Source organism: Strigops habroptila, chromosome 10, assembly GCF_004027225.2.
Source record: "Strigops habroptila isolate Jane chromosome 10, bStrHab1.2.pri, whole genome shotgun sequence".
NCBI classification, from domain to species: domain Eukaryota; kingdom Metazoa; phylum Chordata; class Aves; order Psittaciformes; family Psittacidae; genus Strigops; species Strigops habroptila.
The window spans coordinates 20,410,203-20,432,164 of record NC_046359.1 but is presented as its reverse complement, the minus strand read 5'-3'; the positions used below and the strand labels follow the sequence as shown (position 1 = coordinate 20,432,164).

The 21,962-nt window shown below is 42.9% G+C and overlaps 3 protein-coding genes across 9 annotated transcripts in view; 2 read left to right on the top strand and 1 right to left on the bottom strand.

Annotated features, from left to right (window-relative positions):
- CNST (consortin, connexin sorting protein) overlaps window positions 1–386 on the bottom strand; it is a 49,555-nt gene extending 49,169 nt beyond the window's left edge. For 2 of the 3 annotated variants that reach the window (XM_030499026.2, XM_030499033.2), the window contains exon 1: window positions 253–376. The gene's annotated coding sequence lies outside the window, so the exon portion shown is untranslated. Of the gene's footprint in view, window positions 1–252 lie in introns of all 3 variants that reach the window. The other variant, XM_030499027.1, reaches the window with a different exon arrangement.
- A 59-nt stretch (window positions 387–445) lies between these two features.
- TFB2M (transcription factor B2, mitochondrial) lies at window positions 446–10,388 on the top strand. 2 transcript variants are annotated; one of them, XM_030499034.2, is made up of 8 exons: window positions 446–846; window positions 1,845–1,933; window positions 2,771–2,924; window positions 3,321–3,469; window positions 5,011–5,100; window positions 7,009–7,071; window positions 7,849–8,000; window positions 9,378–10,388. In XM_030499034.2, exons 1-8 carry the CDS (start codon window positions 522–524, stop codon window positions 9,562–9,564), a joined length of 1,209 nt encoding a protein of 402 aa, XP_030354894.1. In that variant the 5' UTR covers window positions 446–521; the 3' UTR covers window positions 9,565–10,388. The 2 variants fall into 2 exon arrangements, with proteins under 2 accessions (XP_030354894.1, XP_030354895.1); XM_030499035.2 differs by lacking the exon at window positions 5,011–5,100.
- Window positions 10,389–17,375: 6,987 nt separating this feature from the next.
- SMYD3 (SET and MYND domain containing 3) overlaps window positions 17,376–21,962 on the top strand; it is a 393,064-nt gene continuing 388,477 nt past the window's right edge. For 3 of the 4 annotated variants that reach the window (XM_030499582.1, XM_030499583.1, XM_030499581.1), the window contains exon 1: window positions 17,376–17,593. In XM_030499582.1, coding sequence (XP_030355442.1) covers window positions 17,430–17,593 — 164 coding nt within the window. In that variant the 5' untranslated portion in view covers window positions 17,376–17,429. Of the gene's footprint in view, window positions 17,594–18,280; window positions 18,347–21,962 lie in introns of those variants that run through there. The other variant, XM_032920194.1, reaches the window with a different exon arrangement.

Here is a 21,962-nt window from a genome sequence, read left to right as displayed (position 1 = left end):
CTCAGCCCGCCCGGTGCCGGCCTCCCTCCGCCTCCCGCACTCGCTCCCTCGCTCGCTCCACGGCGAAGCTTCGCCGCCGCCGCCGCCGGGAAGGTGCCGACCCCGCCGTGTCTCCCTGCAACACGACGGGCTCCGCACCTTCCCGCCGCCCGCCCGGCGGCCCTCACCCGCCGGTAGTCTCCGGAAGGCGGCACCGGGGTAAACATCTCCCCATCCCCTCCTCCGGCTGCGGTTCAGCCCCTGCCAGCTCACCTCAGCCCTGTCGCGGCTCGGGCACCCGGGACCCGCCGCTCGGCATGGCGCGGAGATGAGGGGACGATCCCGCCGCGCCGCGCCGCCGCCGCTGCCGCAGAGCTCCCGGCGGTGCGGGGCTGGCACCATAGAGAGGGCGGCGGGACGAGAGACCTCCGACGATAGAGCGGAAGCGCGCTAGAGAGGCCGGGGAGAGGCGGAAGTGACGCTCCCGTTGCCGCGGCGATCGCGCTCCCGGTGCTCGCTAGCGTGGGGCCGGCGGCGCGGCGATGCTGGCAGGCCGGGCCCCGCCGGGCGCCGCGGGCTGCTGCCGCCGCCTCCTGGCAGCGACTCTGGCGGCAGGGCTGCGGCCGCTGCTGCGCGGGCCGCCGCCGTGCTGGGCGACGGCGAGGCGGGCGGCGGGGCAGTGGCCGAGCCCGGGCCTGCGGGTGCCGGAGGCGGCGGAGGCGGAGCGGCTGGTGCAGCAGGTGCAGCAGACCAGCGTCGCGGTCCGCCGCTTCATCGCCTGCCCGCGGCTGGCGCGCACGGTGCAGCGCTGCCTGCAGAGCGGAGCCAGCCCCGGCTCCCCGCCCGTCCTGCTCGAGTGCGAGCCCGGTAAGCTGCCCCGAGGCTCCGGCCGCGCTCCTCCGGCGGTGAGCCGCTCCGGGGCCGCCGGGACGCGGCGCTGCTCGGCATGCCCCGGTGACCTTGCGGGGTCAGTGCGAGCTGCCGCCGTTGCCCCCGGCAGTAACGGGCCCCCGGCGCTGTTGTCCCGGGGTCGCGAGGGGCGGTGGTGCCGAGGGAGCGGGGCCCTGCTTCTCCCGGGACTTCCGGCGGCTCCGTTGAGTGACGGCGCGGCCCGGGCGCTCCGGGACGGGATCCGCGCTGGGGCCGCCCCTGCCGCCACTCTGGTGCCCTCCCGGGGCGGGCGTTGGCGACCGGCAGGACCGTCTGGGTGCCGCGGCACTGCGCCGTGCCTGGGGCGGGGGGCGTGTGTGTGTGTGTGTGTCCATTTATACAGAGCTTTGGGGGAATGAGAGAGCGCGCCGTCTGGAGACCTGAATCACTGGTGTTAAAGCTGTGCTGTGGAGTAAGCAGAGATTACTCCACCACCCGGATGGTGGTCTGTGGAGTAAGCAGACCACCATCCGGGTGGTGGTCTGGGGCTTGTAGGTGAACTTTGTTAGTAAAAACACGCCCTAAGACTGTGGCCATCACATAGCTCGCCCTCTGCAGGTACTTAATGTTGGGTTTTTTTGGCAGTTCTGCAGAGGGTATTTTACTTGCAGAGATAATGTGGGTGAGGTTTCAAAGTATATTTCAGTTGGCAGAAGAAATAGTAGAAATATTTGAAACATTGAATCTAATGTTCTTCAGCATCTAACTGTAGTGCTGTGCTTGGTGTAATTCACTGGGCAATCTCGGGCAGGCTGCTTATAAATCTTTTTTCTAACTCTTGTTTTGAAGTGTGTTTAAACAAACACAGGTTGTCACCTGCTGAAGGCGGTGGGTCCCAAGTGCTGCGTTGGGAAAAATCAATAAAGGAAAAACACTTAGAAAAAAATTCACTTCCAAGGCGTTTGTTTGTTTATTTATTTTATTCCCCCCCTCAGGTCCTGGAGTCCTGACCCGAACTCTGCTCAATGCAGGTGTTAGAGTGGTAGCTCTAGAAAGTAACCCAGCTTTTCTTCCAAACTTACAGGTACGCTTTTGATTTGGTAGCACATTATTATTATATAAAAATAAATAAGAAATTAACTTACAGTTGTGTAATAACTGTGGGATCGAAAAGGACTTAGCTATTGATTGTTACTTATAACATCTGAAATAACAATTTTGTAATCAATCAGTTTGACATTGGGTATGTGGGAATTCAAGTTCACGGTCTTCCTGTCGCTAGTTTCATGCATAAATTTTGAGGCTAATACTAGTCAGAGCCATTGTAGGTGTGTTTGTTTAAGCAAGATGTTTGTAGCTTTAAGAAATCTGTAAAAATAGTCTTGGTTATTCTGATTATTACATGGTACTATTTAATCTGTTGTCCTGCAGTTGACTGATAATATTAAGACACTTGCATGTGTTGTCCTGTCCTGTCACCGTGGCTTTGCGTGGTCAGACAGAGCTGCGGAAGTTGCACTAGAAGGATTGTGTTACGGTGCTGTAACGTAAAAGTTTGGAACCAAAGACTCTCACCGGATTTAAAATGCGTATAGAAGGCAGAATTCCAGTTGTAAATTATGAAATACAGTGGTTTGCGTAGCTGGGTATAGCCTTTTTTGCAAAACATTGCAGAACATCTTGCTAATTTAAGAATGTGCTTTAAAGCTGCAGTTGAACAGCACGAAAATGTCAAAATGCCCCGTGTAATGAAGGAAGTTATTTTTTTATCAGCTGTAAGAAGCAGCTTTGAGATTTAACTCTTGTTGACCGAGTAACAACTTTAGGTAGTGCTTGAACAGGTTTTTTGTGTTTGGGTTGGGTGTTTTGGAAGACAGGTTACTGCATCCAGATTTCTTCAACTGAAGCTAATTTTATTCAGTCCCTAGAGAACAGCCTGGATGGACAATTAAAGGTAATTTATGGTGACTTCTGCAGACTGGATCCTTTGGTGACTGGAACACTGAAACCACCTGCAATATGTTCTGAGAAACTTTTTGAAACCATGGGTGTAGCAGCAGTTCCTTGGAGGGCAGGTATATGTATATGATCACACAAGTTACAAATACATTTGAAGGGTGCATAGGCAATCTGGCAAAATCTTTGGAATTTGCTTGAGGTATACGTTTAATATATATGCTGGATTATTGGATACTATTTCTTACATTTCAGCTTTATTTTCTTTCTCGATACGTTCAAAAAAACCCTTTTGGGAATATGAAATTGCCAATATTTGCTTCTCTTTATTATTTATTTTAGTCTAATGCAAACTGGCCTTAACTTTGACTACAGTTTGAGTTGTATTTGTTCTTGGACAACATGAGCTGACAGACTTTTTTCTTAATTGTTTGTGGCTTAGACATTAGAATTAATGAGATTGTGTGGTACACATTGCAAAATTTTGAGGACACTTTTGCACACTATTGAAACAGATTCACCTGTGAAAATTTTTGGAATCTTACCACAAAGCAAGGAAAGGCTCAGACTTTGGAGGCATCTCTTTGCCCTATATGAGTGCAGTTCCATATACAGATACGGAAGAGCAGAACTCAACGTCTTTATAAGTGAAAAAGAGTACAAGGTATGTGTAAGATTTTGCAGGTAGTAAAGAGTAAGTAGTGCTTCACAGAAGTTAGTGTTCTTGCTAGTGAATTTCTTTTTCTGCCTGAATTTTTAAGTCTTGTCTATTTCCTGCTTCTTTTCTTTATGCAGTAACAGTGCTGTCAAGAAACATTCTGTTGTCACATAACCACGACTCTTACACATGTGAAAACTGGTCCTTAGGAAGGGTATGCAGCAGCAGACTAGCTGATTTGTAACTTGTGAGGTGCTTAGATTTTGTAACGTGCTTTTGCCATGACAGTGTTTACTAATTGCAGGTAATAGGCAATGAAGACTGAATTCAAAACACTCACGAAGAGGATTCAGATACTAAATACCATACTCAGTGAGATTTACTTGTCCTTTTGAACCACTTGTGTATGCAGTACTGGAACAAACAGGCAAATTATGAGTGATTTACATGCTTTTTTACTAAGTTTTTGTACACTAAGGTGCAGAGCAGCTTTCTGGGTTATATGTTCTTAATTTATGCTATCCCAAACGATTAGAAGTGTACTTATCATTCTGTGAAACTGAGAAGTTCATACAGAGCCACAGACCTTTAATTACTTGAAGTAAGCAGAGACTTCCCAGTGTGCTTACACAACTTGTGTTATGTCTAACACCCTATCAAAAAAGATTGAAAGTCCTAAGTATATTCTTCTGCAAAATGACAGGTTGGACACCACTGAAATATCCACTTTCATGGATTTGTTTTTAATGGCTAGATGCTTGAGCAAATAGGGGGCACCCTATTCATTTAATGCACTTACTGTCACTGTGGGTTTTATTAAGTTTTCTGGTTTTATTGTGTACCTAAGTAAAAGCAATTGGAACCTTCTTTTAGTGGGGATTGTTGGTTCGTTTTTGTTTGGGGTTTTTTTTTGGTTGGTTGGTTGGGTTTGGGGCTTTTGAATTGATCATATGATGAGACTCTCTAAATCTATTAAGAGAAATAAAATCTCCCTGCTAATTACTGCTCTCTTTGCCCTGTTTGAGAATAACCATGAGTTTTTCTTTTTTTCTTGCTCTAAGAGTGTTCTGATCTGTAATGTTGATCAGGGTGATGACTGCGCAAGCTGCTTAATGTTCAGTGAGGTCACCTGGTGTTTGGCTTACTCTGCTTGTGTGTCTTACTGGGAATATTGCCTTATCAGTGCGAGCTGATAACTCTGCCCGTGGTTTTTATACATAATATGATCCCCATTTCTCTTCCCTGTGAAACTTCTCTGCCTTAAAAGGGACCAGAAAGTATAAGCTGGAAATTCCTACACAGTTCAGTTATCCAAATAACTGCTGTGAAAAAATACTTAGACTGCCATAATGTCTTCTAACCATGTGTTCTGAGAAGATGTACTAAAATAGCACAAAGTACGTATTTGAGGCCTAATGGAACTTTACTTTGGAATTTTAGACTTGACTCTGAATTTTTAGCCCTTGTTTTATATATATAAGGATTTTGCTTAGGTAACGAAGCAGTCTAAGTTTATGCAACAAAAATGCTCTTTACCATTTTGTTAGGTGTTAACAGGAAAGCCTGGGAATGCAAGTGCTTACCAAGCAATTACTGTACTTTTTCAATTAGGATGTGAAATTCAGCTACTGCACATGGTAAGTCATTATTAACTATGATGCCAGTATTTTCATTACAAGCCACTGTACTAAAAAACATTTATTCTCGGGAGCTGGTAGGTGAGAAAGAGATATTTGCACCACAGATGAGTCTTTTCCATCTTACTAAGGGTTGTATGAGACTGGAAGATTGCTCTTGCAACCTGTCACAGCCTGCTTTTTGTTATGTCCACTGCATTTTGCCATTATGTGTGCTTTCAACTTCCTGAGCTGTGTTCAGTATAAATATTTTCTTGAGTCTTGGTGCTTTTATGTCCCAAGCAGGCCTGCTTCTCCTATTAGTGAATAACTGTCTTGCCTTGTCAAACATGCTATGGTTTAGTTTTAAAAAGTTTTTTATGTTGTCCCCCGACCTCAACACAAGCACATGTCCATCTACTTTCACTTACTTTATGCTTTTTATATTTATCTATCTTCATAATCTGCTTTTCTAGGAACCTACCTTCATAGCTTAAATGTTTTGCTAATATAAAATTAAAAGCTTCACTGTTTCTTCCAAATACCTTATACCACAAGGTGTGTATTAAGATAAACATTAAGGAGTTGAAGAATATGATGATACTTGTTGAAGATTGTCATCTGACTAATAGGGATGAAGAAAAAGCAGAGACATTTGATGTGGTTTTTGCTTCAGTCTTTAATAATACTGATAGACCTTGGGCTGCCCAGTGTGGGAACAGCGACTTTCCATTTGTGGACACCGAAACTGTAAGGGACTGGCTGCATCAGCTGAATGTTCCCAAGTCCATGGGGCCTGAGGGGATTCATCCCAGAGTGCTGAAGGAGAGAGCGAATGCTGTGCAGGACCCCTCTCAATCATCTACCAAAGGTCTTGGGAATCTGGGGAGGTCCCTGCTGACTGGAAACTCATCAGTGTTATTCCAGTCTCAAAAAGGGTGTGAGAGAAGGCTCAGGCCACTGTTAGACTAACCCCAGATTGTTAGTCAAACCTCAGAAACTGGAAAAATTATGGCGATTATACAGGGTACTGTTGAACGGCATTTAAAGAACAATGCAATCATGAGGCACAGTCACCGTGGGTTCACAAAGGAAAGTCCTGTTTAATTTGACACCCTTCTGTGATAAGGTCACCCACCTAGTGGAAGAAGGGAAGTCGGTGGATGTAGTTTTTCTGGATTTTGCTAACACTTTTGATACGGTACCTCACAGCATCCTTCTGGACAAGTTTCCAACTGTGGGATGAGCGGGTTCATGGTGCGCTGGGTGAAGAACTAGCTAAAGGGCAGAGCTCAAAGGGTTGTAGTGAGTGGGGCTACATCTGTTGGCAGCCAGTCACCAGTGCTGTTCCTCAGGGTTCAATTCTAGGACCAGTCCTGTTCAATAGATTTATCAATGACCTGGAGGCAGGAGTTGAATCCACCATTAGCAAGTTTGCTGATGATACCAAACTGGGAGATGCTGTTGACTCTCTTGAGGGACAAAAGGCCTTGCAGAGGGATCTAGACAGATTGAAGCATCAAGCTATGATTAATGGGATGAAAATAAACAAGCTGGTGACCTCCACATCTTCCTGAAGAGGGGAGGGGAGAGGAAGGTGCTGATCTCCCTGGTATCCAGTGATAGCATGCATGGAAATGGTTTGAAGCCGCGCCAAGGGGAGGTTTAGGCTGGACATTAGGAAGCATTTCTTTACCAAGAGGGTGGTCAAACACTGGAACAGGCTTCCTAGAGAGGCTATTGATGCTCCGAGCCTGACAGTGTTTAAGAGGCATTTGGACAATGCCCTTAACAAAATGCTTTACCTTCCGTTCAGCACAGAATTGCTCAGACAGTTCAACTAGATGATCATTGTAGGTCCCTTTGAATTGAAATAGTCTATTGTAACAAAGCACTTCAATTCTGTAATGTATCTGCTCCTTCTCATAGGAACCCTGGTCATCATTTTTAACTAATTCGAAAAATGGGGGACTGGCGATACCGAAAAGCGTGGTAAGATCATTGTGTGTACTTCTCTCCTTTTGGAGATGCAGCTCATTTTAATTCAAAGGTTCAAATAACTTTATAACAGCATTTACACACACATTTTTAAAGACATGTTCTAATTAAAACTTAAGGGCAGCATGTAGATGCATCAGAACTGGGGTGAAGAATTGCTGTTAGCTTAGAAACTGAAATAAACTAGTACCTTTATTGTCTAGAAAGGAAAAAATACAGTGAATAAACAGCATAAAGGATGTGAACAGGTAAAGTCTTTTTCAAAAGAAATGACTGACAGGGTCACATCTACCTGCTTGAACAAAACAAGCGTCACCACAAGTAATAGCACAATCAGTAAGCTGTTGGTTTTGATAAAAATGGTTATTCACATGTCCAGTGTAGATTCCACATGCTAGGTAACTGCTGAAAAGTATGAGTTTGAAAGCTAAATTTGAGGAGTGGAAAATAAGCCACATAATCTCTTGAAAATTCACATGAAGCCTATGTTGTCTACTTCAACAAAGAAATCTAAATCTTTAAAACCCAAGTGATAGTGTGTCTGTTTTGTTTCCTGTTTTGTTTATTGTTTAGGGGTCGGGGGAGATAAAGCGTCTTCGTTCTAGAACAAATTTGAAAGCCTGTTTCCAATTAAATCATCTTGTTAAGACTTCTAAAACTCTCTAAGAAATGTTACTGCTAGCACAGATGAAACTCGTACTCTGAGCTAAAGACGAACCTGTCTTAAAGATGGCTTTTCAGTGACTTACTTTGTGTTTGTTTTTTTTGCAGCGGCTACCAAATGATCATTTATGTTTGGTACGACTGACTCCTCAGCAAAATCTGTTTACAGGAGGTTTGAATCCCACAAATTCAGCTATCTTTATTTTCATGGTGAAACAGTGTCTTGCTAAACCTAAGTCTAGACTTATTGATAGATTAAAGTAAGTAAGAAAGAATTACAGTTTTAATACTTTTTCTTCAGAGAAATATAGGAAAATATTAAAATAATGTTCTCAAAGCAGTAGTTATTTGCAGTTGAAATACAGCTTTTTTTCTTTTTTTAATGAACTATCTACAGGTAGAATAGAAGATTGTGGTTTTGCAATACCATATTTTAGGGACTTTTCCTGGCCTCTATTCACAGATGATAAAATCTTGAGGTTTGACAGGAAGGTTGACAGGTATTTAGAATGTAGATGCGCAGTAATTGCGCCTCCAATGGAAGTGAGGTCATGTATCTGCAAGAAGAAAGTCACCAAGAGTTTTGCAGGTGCAGAAATTAGAAGCTGAGAGTTTCAGTTTATAACAAACATCAAAGTAATGCTAATGAAAACAGCTGAAAGTTACTGAAGGTGGAGTGGGGATGTTCTCAAACGGCTTTCTGTTATCTAATTAAAAAATTAGGCTTTAGACTTATTTACCAATTATGCAACTCTTTAATTATTCTTTTTGCTATTATATTGGAGCTGTTCACTTTGCTTCAGGATGAGTAGATTTCTGTTTCCCATAAACAGGAAGTGTTTGCAGTCTGGAAAGCATTGACTTCAACTTGTTAATTAAAATAATTAATATATTTCTAATTTCTGGTAGTAGTTTATGGAAGTTTATTTCCAGAAAGGTGGGGGGGGAAGCTAATAAGTTCCAGTAATTCATTTAGCAAAGACAAGTGCAATGAGCCATAATGGATTTCTTTCTTAAAGCTCAGTGGTGTACCTAATGGCCAGTCATATCCTTTGGCCGGAAGTGGAACTAACCTTGAAGGCTTCTAATGTGCATCTTCTGTGTATTTATACACACTTTTCTTGTCTGGGAAATAGTTAATGTATATGCACATTTATAAGAGGTCTTGTTTTCATAGCAATGATGTAGGTGGGGAGACAGTGCATACCTGTGTTTATGCAAGAAAATACCTGGGAAGTGTAAGTCACACTAACTCGTGCTATACTGAATCATCTTCTTGAAGATGACCTTGGCTTTAACTTCCCAGCTATTGAACAATATCCCTTTTTATTCTGTAATGCCTGTTACTGACTTACGCAGTTGGGGCAGAGGAGGGAGGGCACCCACCCTCTAATGAGGAGGCTTACATGGTTTGGTATTGTCTGCTGGGGACTTCATTTTGTATTTGTATGTCTTATTAGCAGAGGTTTCTTCTGATTTGCAGTAGAGATTGAAAATAACTTGCGTTGTAGGAAGGTGTTAACTTTTAGAAGCTGCAAAAGAGCGAAATGGACCTTTGGATACTGTTTCTTGCTCTTTAATTTTTCACAGAAAGAAATGTTCCATTATAATTTTGTTTGTTTGTTTGTTTGTTTCAGTTCATGGAGCTTGGACAATAGTAGCCAATTACTGAGAGAACTAGAAATTCCAGAAAATGCTCAAACACGTAATGTATACCCAGAAGACTATAAGCGTCTTTTCGAGGCTTTGCAAAACACTAATATATTTACTGAAACCTGGTGGCATGATGAAATCTTTGAAACTGTAAGGAACATAAACTTATAAATCTAAAGCTGCTGTCTTTTGGAAGATCATGCTTGCTTCTGGAAGATTACTTTAGTAAGAAATGATTTAAATAAAATTGGAAATACTGTTACCTACCCAATTTCCTGTCCAAACAGGAAAATAAACTTAGCAAGTAACTAGAGCCCTTCTACAAAGAATGAAAGTAATGGATTCACAGTTACTTGATCACAATCCTACCTAGAATGGACAAACTTTGCATCCTTTCCAGGAGCATATTAATGATCTGCTGCTTTTGGATGTACCACTTAAACAGAACTTTTTGTTTCACTGCTGTATATTTACAACATTTGAAAAAAAATAACAGACCAAATATTGTTATTTGTGCGGTTGTACTTTAGTGCTTCATGATTGTTAATGCCCTTTCAGAGATTCCCCAAATACACAGGTCTTTACAACGACTGAATCTGTTATGTTGTCTCCTGATCTAAAAACTTTGCAGTCTAAAGACAATATTCATAAATCAATAGCGGTGGGTTAATAGAAGACAAGGTAATGACAGCATGATAAAACACCAACTGAGAGTTGTTTGGGGTTCAGTTGTTTTGGGGTGGATTTTTTGTTGTTTTTGTTTTGTTTTGTTTTTTAACAAAAAATTTGTTATATCTCTGGGAGAAAACGTCATAACAGTTCTTTCTTTTGAAAATTTGAGAACGCTGGGTAGCTGTTCTTGTTCACAGTACAATATGCAAACACCTGTATGCGTGTAGGCTTTATCTTATTTTAAGTTTAAAAACAAAGTCACCAGAACATTCAGTTCTGTATTAACAGTTTGAAAAATAAAAAAAAAATCATCTTACCTGCAACCTTTGTCAATGTGTATTTGTTTAATGTGTATTATATGTACAAAATAACTTAATTCCAAACCATATGCTACTAAAATTCTCTCTTTAGCCATAGTACTCCATAATGCAACCTGTTCTTAGTTTCTCTGTGTCTCACCATGTAACTGTTCTACTGTTGTCTGACAGCGCTGGCAGCCTGTCCTGGTTCTGTGTTCTCTACTGTCTCCTCTGGGAAGGGCTGTGGCGCCCACAATACATTTTTTTAGCACAGCACTAATTAATAAAATAGCTTTTTGGTAAAGGTTGAGCTATTTTCAGGCTTTGGAAATCAGCAGTGGCCAAACCAACGCAAACAGAATTGTATTTTTTAAGCGTAGTGTGAGCTATAGATGTGACAAGCATTCATCTCTGTCTTCCTCTTGTGGTTCCTGCTGCAGAAGAAAAATTGACTTCAAGCAGCTTCAGTTCACTCTGCTCTAGGTAGGCTGCAGCTATCTGTTTAAGCTGCTGAAAAGTCCGTGTAATGTTGTTATGATGAAACTACTGGAAAGGCTGAGGTTTAATTTGCAGTCTGTCTCTGAGGGCTGCTGGTGTTCTGGTGTAGAACATCATAAAGATTTGAGGCTTTCTTTCTGTTTACGTCTCTCCCTATTTCAGGTAACTTGAGTTATAAATTGACCGTAACTTGCATTAACAGAAGCGATTCCACCTTTTTTCAGTCTCAGTAGATGGTAACTCTGTTATCTACTGGTCTACTTATCTACTGGAATGCAGTATCCCTTGGGCTGCTTCTTCCTCCCGCCATGAATCAAATACCTTGCTCTTGTTGCAGCAAGATGTGTTATATAGACATATCAGGAGAAGTATTCGATGCATAAAATATAGGACCACCACTGTCTGTATAAACCTTAACTGTGGTTCTGATAACATTTCAAACATGAACTGAAAAACAAAATTATTTGCTGTGATTTTTTTGGCTGTTGGAAAACAGCATTTACTGAGCCAATGAAGAGACTCCCAAGGTAATAGCAGGAGTCTGTAAGTGGAAGGAAAATTGTCTAACTGGGGACTTGAAATGAGAAGGTTTAATGCTAATGAGAGCTCTGCCATTAAGTCTTAAGTGAAACAATATATGTGGCCCTGATCACAGATGTGAAACAAAGAGAACAATAGCTGACATTATAAAAATGGTTGTGGTATTGATGGAAGAGATGGAAAAAAAGAAAATTAGTGGTGTATGTAAATAAATACAGGGGAATGAAATTGAGGTAGGTCTATGGATTTGATTAATTGAGGTTATCTGCTCAGTACTCCTACTGTTGCAGGTTTACAGCTTCTGTAGAATAATGCTGAATGCAAATTTTCACTGAAATTTTAAATTCTATATAAAAGCTTCTCATATTTTTGTTACGATTTTTAAGCAACCTTGTACTACTTGTGTCCCTTTCCTTTTTATAACTGCTTTTGCCATATTCTTCAATATGTTGATGGGAAATTGAGCCAACATATTTTCGCTTTGATTTATGTAAGTGCAAAGACACAACTTGCAACTAGGAAAACAGTATACAAATTCAGGTTAATATTTACAGTTTAGTAAACCTCAAAAAAGCTACTCAAAGAGAAAAAAAACTTCCAAATTCACTCAAAATTTAAAATGCTAGACCTCTCAGAAGAGAAAATGTTCATGCTAACTTTGAGACCAAAGGGTTTACGGAAACTACTTTTCTATCATGGGGGTATAGTAGTTTCCCATTTCTGCAAGTGCATTAATTTGTGAGTGAGTGACTGTGCGAGATACAATAACAAAAAGTATTTTGAAATTAGCACCATTTGAAATCAGCACATTTGAAAATATTGCACAATTCAATTGTTTTTGCATAGTTTTTTGTTATAGCACTATTAATATATAAGATATAAATTACTTGTACTTTACAATGAGACATAAATTAGCTGCAAGCTTTTGGGCAGGTTTGTTTCTTCCTATGTTTTCCCGTCCTTTAATCTGTGGTCTTGGGTGAGATGAAGATTACAATGTTCTTGCAACAAACTTAACAGAAGGTCCACAGTGTAGCATATTCCTTTTGATTATTTCCAGTCTGTGTTTTGGTTTTTTTCCTCTATTTGTTTCCTTATTTTCCCTTTCACGAACAATTTGGTTCATAAACCTCTAAAACATGAACCTCATGTGATACATCTATCAAGTAGAACTCAAGTATTGCTCCCACTCTTCAAATACTGTTTCTTAGAGGAGTTGCAAGAAAATGGCTTTTGGCATGCCATAGTAAAGCACCGATATATCACGGTTTGTGTATTGATTGTAACTTCAGAGGTGCTAAGTCTTTTTGAATGACCCTCATAATGTGCCATCCATCTGCCTGTGAAAGAAAATTATATGGCTGTGATGGCAATTGCCTAAGGTTTTGCTACTTAACCATGTTAAATTATAGCAAACACTACCAACAGAAAACAACCTTGGTCCTTACAATGCCCAGTCAATGAGAAATTTTGCCACTCGGAATTAAAAGATCAGTCAAGTTGGATTCTATACTTAGTAGTTCTCTTGATCCAGAAGAAAGGTTTGTGACCTTGTACTAATTAACACAGTAGACGATGTGACAAGGGGTTATTAAGGTGGAATGTGTATATACTGGCTACTAGGCTTGTTCAGCATTGGACATTTCGATAATCACAGTTTAGCCTTGCAGGTAATGATAACGTTGATAGAAGTATCCACAGAAAACTTGAGAAACAGATTGTGTGGTGTAGTTTAAGATATGTAAGTGTGATAGGGAGAACCTGAGGCTTCCTCGAAAATGCGTTAATTGTTCTGGCAGGCTAAATGCAATCTATGGGGATGTGGATTGAAAACTTTAATCTAAGCTTTGCAAGCCTTTAATTAGCAAAGCCATACCTTTCTTCCGCAAACACTGAGAAAATGGAAATAGCAAGTAACTTTTCCAGAAGGGACAACAAGTCAGTGGGAGATGTTTGTTCACTCACGTTGTATCCTTGCTCAACAGCTATTTGCATCTTTCCTTGGGTGTGTTGTTTAACATGTCACTGCTAAAAACAGACACACCGGCTGTCCCCAGCTGATAGAACACAACATGCAGCAAGCATGCAAAGCCCATGGGAAATTAGGGGTAGTTAAGATACACCAAATGGAACAGTCAATTAATCATAATGTAAGCAAGGCTTTATCACTTGAGGTACTCGATACTATGGATAAGACACCGAATAGATAAACAGCTAAGAAATGATGCTGATGAACTTCAGAAGCTTCCTTCTGCCATCTGAAAGGAAGTAATGTGTTTGAGGCAGGGAAGACTCAAAGTAGAAAGTTTTTGTAAAGTTTGTAGTAAAAAAATGGGTAAAATCTATGTAACTTTGAGTGAAATTTATTATGAATTTGTGCTTGAAATTCTTCTGCAATGAGGTGGTGGTGGTGTTTTTGGGTGTGTTTGGGAGTGGGTTTTTTTTGTTCATTTTTGTTTGCTTCTTTTTTTTTTTTTACATTCTAGATACAATTTTTAACTAGCACACCAGCATTAAAAGTGAAGAAACCTCATCAAGAGCTTCCTATGTGTTCATAAAAGATCTGTATGTGCTTACAAGCTTTCAACTGATTATTTGATAGCTCTTCTGTGCCATTAGCGATACAGATTTTGTACTAATCCAAAATTTAACATTTTGTGTTTTGAGCAATAATTTTCTCCCAGAAAAATTTGGTTTTATGCTGTGTTGGTTGGAATGGGTATTGCATGTTTATGACTAAAAAGCAGAATTTGGATTATTACTGCAATTCTTTCTATAAACTCATGTTGTAAAACACACTTTCTTGAGGCAGAAGAGCTAAACTTCCACTAAGGTGTCTCATTTACTGGCAGTAAGGAAGTATGACTAATTCAGCAGCATTAGCCACAATTAAGTGGTATTTCCCACAAAAGTGCCTCCATTACATGCCTTGACAGCTGCTTCTGTCCAGAATGTGTCAAGTGTTTCAAATAGCTGTTGGGCAGCCTAACCTGTCTAGGTCAGTGAATGACTTGGTCATATACAAACCCCATACTGATAACAAGGATTACGTTGAGGGCTAAATGATGACTTATTGGGATATATAGCCATAATGTCATTATTTTCAGAAAAATGAGACTGACTTTTCCTAAAACACCTGAGTTGGGTGTTCTTTGCCACTGCTCAAAGACTGTGTTGAATGGCCGTCCTAGGCAGACTGGGCTATAAACTGTAGGTATCCAGAATTTGCTTTCCAGGCTCTTCTTACAGCTGTTGAAATATCCAACACAGCACCAATGAAAATGTTTACGCTGTGTTTAAAAGCTTATCTATACTTGAAAAGCCTCTATTATTACAATTATGTTGTCATATCAATTGCAATGCAATGTCAGCCAAAACTTGTTCTTAGGCTTCCGTGGCTTATGTAGCTGTACAACTTTTGCCAAGCTGATGAAAGCCCCTTTCTTCAGGCACTCATACTTCAGGGTTTTGCTAGAGTAGCTGGGCTCTCTAAGTTGTGGTTTTGCGTGTGTGGGAATTTGATTGTCATTCCCTCAGAAAGTTTTTGTACTTTGTAAGATTTTGTTGTGTTGTGGGACATGTGAGTGAGAAAACCTGACTTGAATAACTGAGAAAAGAATGAAAGCATCAACTGGTATTGTATATTGATACTAGCTCTTCCCCGAGCGCACTTTTTGCAGTTCATGCATAGTTAACTTCATGCCTTTTGTATATGGTTTGACCATTCATCTCTTGAGTTTATTCACTCAGGAGACAGACATTAACTTCTTTTATTACTGGGTTTCTTTCTGTTACAGGTTTTGGGCAATGGCTGTTTAGAAAATAAAACAGCATAGATGGGGAAACAGAGAAAATTAAATAGGTGAAGGAGTAAAGCATACAAGCCAAATACAGAGGTTGTTGTTTACTATTTTAATAACTGTTAAGGATGATTCTTGAGTATCTCACAATATCTCTGTAACTGAATACCTTTAAAAAAATTGTTAGGAGAACTAAAGGTAAGCATAGTACTATGCATGATGATTTAACTGACAGCTGTCAGTTCTTTTGATAATGAATTGGATCACTGCAGCTTTTAAGTGAATGTCAAAATACATGTTTCTGTGGGAATCCTGTGGCTTGATGTACCTTGGTTCTTCCCAACAGCAGTATTTTGGATATGCATCTCGCCATTTCTGGTTACCCTGTTGCAACTTGGATGAAAACAGTTGCAGACTGAAATAATCATTACTGAGGCAACAAAACTGAGTATGTTTTAGAAATGAAAAGCTGTTTTGTAGAACTGTTATGTCTGTCTCACAAGTGTTCTTTGACAGGACTACTCAAACGCTCCTTTCCAAAACATAAGCCCTAACTCCCTCTATAGGCATAATAAGGAAAACCAGGCTAAGTCTATCTACATTTCAGCGCATTTAGCCTGCATCATGTGTGTAATCTCATAAATGAATGAAAACTACACAGACTCATATGGGAAGCACTTACCTTGTGGGCTTTGAGCATCACCATTTCAGAGGGGTGCTCTTAGTTAATCATGCAAGTGTTTTGGTTTTCTCCTGTCATTTATCTGGTACCTCTGATGGCTCTGATAAAAAGCAGTTGGTTGTATGGGGTGCATTTCCAGCGATACACACTGCTAGAGCCTGGGTGCCGAGCAGCTCCCAGCCCAGCCATACTTCTTTGCATTCAGATCACAATGGGATCCTGAAATGTGTCCGGATGCTAGCTAGTAAGTAAAATGTCCTGGGTTTGGATAGTTTTTGACAGAATCATTATTGTATCTGTTCTTTTGTGAACCAAACTCTTTAATATTTTGATTGAGATAATGAGCTGAAAGGTGAATCATAGAATCAACTACATTGGAAAAGACCTTTAAGATCATCAATTCCAACTGTTATGCCAGGACTGCCAAGTCCACCACTAAACCATGCCACTAAGGGCCTCCTCTACACGATCTTTGAACACTTGCATGGATGGAGATTCCACCACTTCCTTGGGAAGCCTGTTCCAATGCCTTATCATCATTTCAGTGAAGAAGTTTTTCCTAGTATCTGGTGCAGCTTGAGACCGTTTCCTCTTGTCCTGGAATGAATGGGTTTACACAAAATGAAGCCCCTGCATGATATCTGACTTCTTTAAGGCGGTTTCAATGTCGAATCAGTGAAGAAAATTCACTGATAAAACCTTGGTGTCAGTACAAAATTAGTACAATTCTCTCTTCACAGTACATTGAAGGATGCAGTGATCTTGCTATGTTCATGTGCATCAGCCACCCAGCTGGAGGGGCTCTCTGGTTTCCTGAAGCCCCTTGGAGAACATGGCCCTGTTCTGGGGCCGAGGAGGGCCACCCACCTCCGCACTGCGCTAGGCCTGGGGAAGTTCACTTCATTGCATACAGAGCTGCGGGTATGCAACCTTCACTTGTCCTCATGCCACTTTATTTTTGCGTGTGTTTATTTTCCACTTCGGTGTCAGTGTTGAGGCTGGGCTGGTAAGAGACTGAAGCAGTAATGGTGCTGGACAGGGCTAATGAGGCACCTGGAACTTCTTACCGCTTCAGGTGCCTCCAGAGCAGGGTGGCCGCGAGGCACAGGAGGTTGCCACAGTGACGTGTCAGGAGGGTTTCCAGCCCCACCATCAACAACATTTAAGATTACACATTTCTCACTGCCTCATTCCCTTTAAAAACAAACAAATCCACACAAAAAAATTACAAAGTAACTGAACACCACCAACATACTCCCTATTTGTAACTTCCCCTAGAAACACCAACAAACACTTCGCTTAGCGTCACAGCCCGGTGTGTTAATGGAGGGCATTATTAACCCCGGGTTCAGGCAAAGGGCTGCCCCCTGCCCCGCGGCCTCCCGCTGCAGCCGGGACACCAGCCCCACGCCGGGAAAACGCGCACGGACACCCCCCCCGCCCGCAGCCAAGATGGCGGCGGCAGCGTCGCGTCGCGTGACGGGGGGCGGCGGGCGGGGCGGCCGCGCGCTTTTTCTCTCGGCCTGTGGCGGCGGGGGCGGCAGGATGGAGCCGGCGGCGCTGGAGCGGTTCCCCAGCCCGGGCAAAGGCAGTGGCCTCCGCGCCCGGCGCCGGGTGCGCCCCGGCGAGCTGCTCTACCGCGCCAAACCCTTCGCCTATGTGGTCACTAAGGAGCAGCTGGGCAGCGTTTGCGAGCACTGCCTCCGCAGGTACCGGCGGGAGCGGGGACTCGGCGGCCGCCTCTCCCGCCGGCCCCGCCCGGCCAGCACCGCCTCTTCCGCTGAGGCGGGGCAGCGCCGCGGCGCCCGCCTGGGGTCGTAGCGGGCCGGGGGGTGGACTTGCAACGCGTGGCGGTGAGGGGTGGTGGGTGCTGCCGGGGCAGAGCAGCGCGGCGTGCCGCTCCCTGCCGCGCTCTTCAGCCGGGACAGTTTTTACAGAGTTTTCCAGCGGGGAGTTCTCCCCGGGCGGGGGAAGTTGGGCGGAGGTTTCCGGGGCTGGCTGGCCGCTGCGGGCGGGTGGACGGAGTCGGGAGGGCTGGAGGCGGCTCGGCGACGCTTTCTCGTAGGGCTGGCGGTGGCTGGAGGTGCCAGCCTCCCCTCGGAGCCCTTCCTCAGCACGGCGGGACCGGGAGCGGCAGAACGCGGCCGTGGCCTTGTCGCTTCAGGGTGGGGCGAAGGCTGGAGCTGGCCGGCGGCGGGCGTGGGCTGAGGAGCCGCAGTGAGCGCTGTGCGGTAGCCGCCCGGCTGGGAACCGCCGGTGGTGGTGGGGGTGACGTTCTCGTCCGCCGTAGCCCCGCAAGGAAGCCGTCCGTGTGACCGTCGAGCGTGACGGTGCCCCGGGGGCGGCCATCGGGGAGGCGCCAGGACAGCCGTTAGACACGGCACCGCGTGAGAATGAGCGCGGGCGGATGCGGCGTCCTGTTGGCGGCGCGAGTTCACGCGGTGCAAGGAGGCATGCGCGGGGTGAGCGCGGGGGTGCTTGGCCCGGGTCTGGCGAGTGGGCAGTGAGGCACCCGGAGCAGTACCGGGGTGTGTGTTTAAACTGTGAACCAAACCCCGGTTATACCAATTTTCCATCAAGACAGATTATGATAGACCTGTTTGTAGGAGGTCCGTATATTAATACCTGAAACGTATTGGTAGGTAATCGAAAACCATGTATAATTGCTAAGACCCAAAGAGCAGAGACAATTCGATACGGCTAGCCTTTGCTTTTATTTATTCTTTCTGAAAGTATTTGATGTTCATTAAAACTTTTTTTTTTTTTTTTTTTTTTTGGTTGATGTCCTTACAGGGCATCTCAGCTTCTGTTTAAAGAGATGGTAACGTGAGCCTCATTTTCCCAGAGAGAAGCCTGACAGTGTATTGCAGATCACACTTGCACATAACCTCAGCATACAAAACACCTGAAACAAAAACCCAACAAAACCCACACACCACCTTCCTTCCCCCCCCCCCAAAAAAAAAAACAAACCAAAACAAAAAACCCAAAACCCAAACTAACCAAAAACAAAACCAAAAAGGATTTTTAGGTAATACATCTGAAGTGTTGCTTGTGACATCAGAGTCCTTCAGGGTGGTAACTGCCTGTAACTTCTTAAAGGTGTGAGGTGCTGCAGGCTTCACAAGGCAGCCTATGTGCAACACGTGGAATACAAATGAATCTGAAGTGCGTGGATGTAGGAGTGTAACCACAGCGATGTTTGCTGGGAGAAATAGTGGTGTTACCAACTGATACATCATGAAAGGTTATGCCAGTGTGCAAGTCTGCCTTTTTTTCTAAATAGTGATAGATGTTAAATAAAGTTACGTAAGGAAGTTAAAAATAGTTTTCCACTGATATAGCTTCCACTGCAAGATGTACTGTGGCTAGACAGTTTACAGATGAAGACTGTGCAAGCTGACTTTTACTCAGCGAATTAAAGGCAGTGGCTTCTTACTCAATGGACTTTGTTAAATTAGCAAATGATACATATAGCCGTACATAGGTCACTTTTTTTTATGTATGGAAATTAGAAAAATGGTGAAGTACTGCTGAAGTAGGATGAGGAATCAGGAATCTGGTTTTCATTTAATACACAATGTGATCTTTGTTCAAAGCCAGGCATCAGCAAAACCATTAATTCTCATTTCCAGGACTACAGATAAAAGTCACGTTGTCTACTACTGTTCCTGTTTTTTACTCTGATCTTTAGATGGCAGTACAGGAACACAGAAAAAAAGGTCTTGTTGCTTGACACTGATCTAGCGTTTTAACAGTCTTCTATATAACATGAATGCTTGAGGCTTTACACTGTGAAGTGTAATTTTATACTTACTTTTGTCTCTCAGTGTTGTTGGATGCAGCTTTTGTCTGGGTGAGCTAGAAGATGCATAATGATGTTCAGAGTATCTCATTTCTGGACTGCCTGGTTAGAGGCAGCATGGTATCACCAGGATTTGGGTTCACAGGCTTGCTAAAGTGCAGCCTTACCCTGTGATCTTGGATGAGTCCTTACAGTGAGGGTCTGAGGTACCCAAGCAGGGTAAGGATGGCTGCTGGGGGCAGAGTTTGCTGCTCTGATTCAGAGACGAAAGCTCAGCTAGTGCAGTAGTTCTGCTTAGTCTTATCTCAATTGAAGTGAATATTACTGCAGTTTTTGAATACTGAAGAGTTTAGATACATGTAATATATATATGTAATCCTGTATTTTCTAAAGAATATATTAATATGATTTTTTTAATGGAAGACTGGGCTAAAATACTCTGCTGTAATTGGTTTGATACAATACCAATACCATAGCTGTTTTGAATTATATTCCATTAGCAATTAAAAAAAACCCAAACTTGTCCTGAGGTAGGATACATAGTAAAGATTTGCTTTGAAATAGAAATTTTGATAAAGAAGAAAAGTATTTGTGGACAGTGTTTGTTTCTACGGAAGCAGTGTCTTAAGAGAACATGTGACATTGTGTTGCATGTTCTCTGCAACAGGGTACCCGATCTGCTATAGAATGGGAGTCAAAATGAGGGTGAAAGTCAGTCACACCGTTGGTGTTTGTTTGATTTTCACAGAACATTTGTGTGATGGGTTGTATTTACAAGAATTCGCTGCAAGAAAACTTAAGTCCTGATTGATGCTTGGGAACAAGCAAACAAACTTTATAGAGTCTGCGTCACAGAGAAAGTAGGAAAAAGAGGCAGCACTAGCATATTTCCAAATGCCTTTAAAGAAGAGAGACGCTTTAGAAAAGTAAATATTTGAGAGTAAGTAATGTACAACATTTATATACATACTATGAAATAGAAGACATAAGTGTTATTTGTTTGGGTATGGTCAGAGGTTCAGACTTGGGTAATGGGATAACAGGAACTATGAATGTGTTTTTCTATGACTGCAAATTTTGTAAACATATCTAGAGAGAGGAAAAACATCTAAGTTAGCACTTCTGGAAAGCTAGCCATGGCAGCAGACACTAGTGCCATATGGGATGTATAACCAAGAATTTGGTAGATAGCCGGGCAATTACACAGTGCTAAACACAGGCCAGAAAGCGTATGATCTTTGCTCTACCTCACCTGGCTTAAAAATAGCGAAATGGACACACCTTTACATTCAGGACTGTGTGTTCAGTACTCTATCTTAAGCATAGATGCTTAAATTAGCTGGCTTATATTACTGTTATTAATACTAACAATAATTTATTATCATAGTCATGAAGGTTGGCATATCATTGTTAAAGTATGGAGTATCTAGGTTTATGGTATTCTGAAGGTACAAAAATGCCAGTAAGTTCAAACCAGGGTGTGGAATATTTTGAGTAGAGAGAAGCACGGATTCAGAAAGCAAGTAACGAAGGGGGTGGTTGTGATTGCGTGGTCTTTCATAGCACTGTGACCCTGGCTTGGGCTCGTCCAGCTCTGCTTGACCACAGCTAGCTCTCAACCCTCCAAGTGTGCCTCTTTCACTCTGCAATTGGGAGGTCAAGAGAGGAGAGGAGCTCATTATTTTGGCTCTGTAGCAATAGGGATTTCTCCATGAAGGTGCGATTATTCACCAACAAACCTAAGATGCTTCCTTAAGGGCCAAAGAGTCTCTCCTAGCACAGCGCCTGAGTTCAGCTGCTTCCAGCTGTGCTGGGTGATTAGGTGGTGCGAGCTAAGAGATGCTCTTTCTTTGTGTGGATAGATGTGTAACATACATGAGACTTCCAGTAATGCATGAGGCTATAAAATCCACACTGTCTCCTCACTTATCCCTGAAAAATACTTCTGTTGCTGATTAATACAGACATAGCTTTATGCTAGCTTCTTGAAAACATACTGTTTTGTTGCTCTAGGTGTTCCTGGTATACGTGTATTTTCATAGAATGGTTTGGGTTGGAAGGGGCCTTAAAGATCCTCTAGTTCCAACCACCTTGCCGTGGGCAGGGACACCTTCCACTAGACCAGGTTGCTCAAAGCCCCGTCCAACCTGGCCTTGAACACTGCCAGGGATGGGGCAGCCACAGCTGCTCTGGGCAGCCTGTTCCAGTGCTTCACCAACCTCACAGTAAAGAATTTCTTCCTAATGTCTAATCTAAATCTACCCTCTGTGGGC